At 32.6% G+C, this 3,144-nt stretch overlaps 1 protein-coding gene across 1 annotated transcript; it reads left to right on the top strand.

The window, feature by feature from the left end:
• Positions 1–1,271: 1,271 nt before the first annotated feature.
• LOC109222673 lies at positions 1,272–3,109 on the top strand (the record flags this gene model as incomplete). Its single annotated transcript, XM_019386999.1, has 3 exons — positions 1,272–1,327; positions 2,066–2,852; positions 2,909–3,109. Coding segments are annotated over exons 1-3 (1,044 nt in total), but the record flags the coding sequence as incomplete, so codon positions are not given.
• Between the last annotated feature and the right edge of the window lie 35 nt (positions 3,110–3,144).

The raw sequence follows: 3,144 nt of genomic DNA, 5'->3' as shown, positions 1-3,144 counted from the left end.
ACATCGCCTGTGTCTAGCGTTTTCTCTAGTATGTTATACTGGATAAGTTCTAAGACTAGAATATAATTGAGTTTTGTTTTAATCCAGTATATTTTACGGGACATCACCTGTATGTAAGCTTATTCTCCAGTATATTATACTGGATGAATATTATATTTTTAAACAGTATAATTTCTAGATATCTAATTATTTGGGTTCATTAAATACAGGATGCATACAAATTTCTTGATTATTGCGTTCGATGGCAAATGGACAGCAGATTACAAGTACTTGGATCATAAAACGAAGCTCCTCCTGATTAATGATGGGACTTCATTTGAAGAATTCCTTAGAAAATTTTTTGAAGTTATAGAGCTTGACAACAAAAAGTTTCAAGCAAATGTATGGCTTAATATCAACCTAGGTACTTCTAAGGGAATAGAAGTGACAAAAGATGAAGATCTTATTATGTGTATGATTCTTTTAAAAAATGATCCATACTATAAAGATTCGAAATTTGTTGTTGAAATATCAGAAAAACCAGATCAACAACTAGAAGGTAATGGAATAATGGAAATTGATAATCAACAGTTATTGCACAGAAACAAATATATGGTCCGGAAGAGCAAGTGTTGCTGATATCTCAAGTTGAAGAAGAGCAGGAGAATCCAATTTATGATATTACAATGGAAAAAGAAATTGTAATTCCTGTGGAAGATCAGCACATTGAATCACTACAAAGTATTGAAGGAAGAAAAAGGAAAGGAAAAGGAAAGGCAAAAGAATCTCCATCAATAATATTGAAGGAAAATGCATCACTGGATGATGTAAAACTTGGTTCTGTTTTTCAAGATAAAAATGCCATGATTAGATGTTTTTGCTTAGCAGCTATAAAGGAGCATTTTGAGTTCTATGTTAACAGGTCAAGTAACACGAGATACTCTTTGGTATGTACTGATGAAAAGTGTACTTGGACTGTTCGAGGTTCAAGAATTAAGGAATCAACACTTTTTAAAATAGTTAAATTTCAGAGAACACATGCGTGCTCAGTTGATATTCGAAAATCAGATCAAAGGCAAGCAACTTCAAATGTGATTAGAGATTACGTGATTGACAACTTAAGAGACATAGCTACTGAGGTAAAACCTAAGTTTATCATTTCAGAGATGAAAAGAGCACATGGAATTGATGTTGGTTATGGAAAAGCATGGCATGCTATTCAAAAGGGGTTATCTTTGTAAAGAGGAACAACTGAACACAATTATGAGCAGCTGCCATCATATTTGTATATGATGGAACAAAACAATCCAGGATCATATACAAATATTGTGAGAGATGAAGAAAACAGGTAAATTTCTTATTTATGAGTTCTGTTCAATCTATTGTATTTTATTCTGTCTAGTATATTATACAGGATGTTAGTGGTTGCGTCCAGTATATTTTACAGGATGTGTGTATTGTATAAGCTTTCTTTCCTGTAAATTATACTGGATGAGTTCTTTTTATTTATTACTTTTTTTGAGTGATTTTTTATGTCCATTATTAAATACGGGACATAGTGGTTTAACAGTATATAACTCCAGTTTAATATACAGGAAACAAAATATTAAGTTATGTATTTCAATTTTATTTCATTTTCTGCAGTATATTAAACAGGAAGTTAGTGTTTGTCTTCCCGTATATTTTACAGGACGTGTGTATTGTAAAAGCTTTCTTTCCTGTAAATTATACTGGGTGACTTCTCTTCAATCTATTGTATTTGATTTTGTACAGTATATTATACAGGATGTTAGTGGTTGTCATCCAGTATATTTTACAGGATATCTGTATTTTATAAGCTTTCTGTCCTGTATAATATACTGGGTGAGTTCTGTTCAACCTAAAATTTTGTATTTTTAGTTTATTTTATCTAGTATATTATACTGGATGTTAATGGAACTCCAGTATGTTATACTGGAAGAATATTATAAAATAGTTAATTTTTGTTTGATGCCCGTAAATTTTACAGGACGTGTGGCATGAGCTTTATCTCCAATATATTATACTGTGTAAGTTAACTGAATTTTATTTACTTTTCTTTTTACAGGTTTGTTTACATGTTTTTTATGTATGGGGCATCAATTTCTGGGTGGAAGTATTGTAGACCACTAATTGCTGTTGATGGAACATTTCTAAAAAATAAATATAGAGGTGTTCTATTAGTGGGTGTTACCAAAGATGCAAATAACCAGATTTTTCCTATAGCTTTTGGAGTAGTGGATAAAGAGAATAATGAATCATATGAATGGTATTTCAGGGAATTAAGAAAAGCAATTGGGATTCGTAATGATTTAATGTTCTTGTCAGATCGACACAAGGCTATTGCAAATGGAATTGCAAAGGTTTTCCCTGAGTGCTACCATGGAATTTGCATCTATCATTTAGAAAAGAATCTGAAGCAAAGAAGAGTGAGAAACACTGTGATAAATCTCTTTCAAAGTGCTGCAAGAGTATACCTTCAATCAGAATTTGATGACTTCATGTCCCAAATAGCTGCTGTTGATAAGAAAACTTTCAATTATTTGATGGAGGAACCGCCAGGAAGGTGGGCTCGTTCACATTGTCCCAGAAGAAGATATGATATGTTAACAACAAATATTGTTGAGTCAATGAATAATGTTTTAAGACGTTCAAGAGAATTGCCAATTTTAACAATGATGGATTTCATACAAGAAAATTGCAAAGCTGGTTCTATGAAAGAAGGACACTTGCAGAAGGAATATTCCGTGATATATCAAATTGGGCAGAAGCAACATTGGAAGCAAAAATTCAACCAGCTTTTACATTTAGAGTATTGCCCATTGATAGACTCAAATTCAATGTCAAAGAAGGTGGTATGAAATTTATTGTTGATCTAGACAAAAGAACATGTGATTGTTCTGAATTTCAGCTAGACGAGATGCCATGTGAACATGCAATTGCTGCAATTGAGAGTATACATCAAAAGAAATCGGCCTTTTGCTCAGCCTATTTTTCAAGGGACTTTTGGTTGAAAACGTATGAAGGGCAAGTAAATTCTGTAGGTGATGCAACAACATGGGTTATACCAGACACTATTAAATCAGAAATCACTAAGCCTCCAGATGCCAAAGTACTGCTAGGAAGAAGACAGAAGAATCGACATGT

The sequence above is a fragment of the Nicotiana attenuata genome, unplaced genomic scaffold (genome assembly GCF_001879085.1).
Source record: "Nicotiana attenuata strain UT unplaced genomic scaffold, NIATTr2, whole genome shotgun sequence".
Classification (NCBI taxonomy): Eukaryota; Viridiplantae; Streptophyta; class Magnoliopsida; order Solanales; family Solanaceae; genus Nicotiana; species Nicotiana attenuata.
The sequence above is the reverse complement of the archived record's forward strand: the minus strand, read 5'-3'. Positions and strand labels throughout refer to the sequence as shown.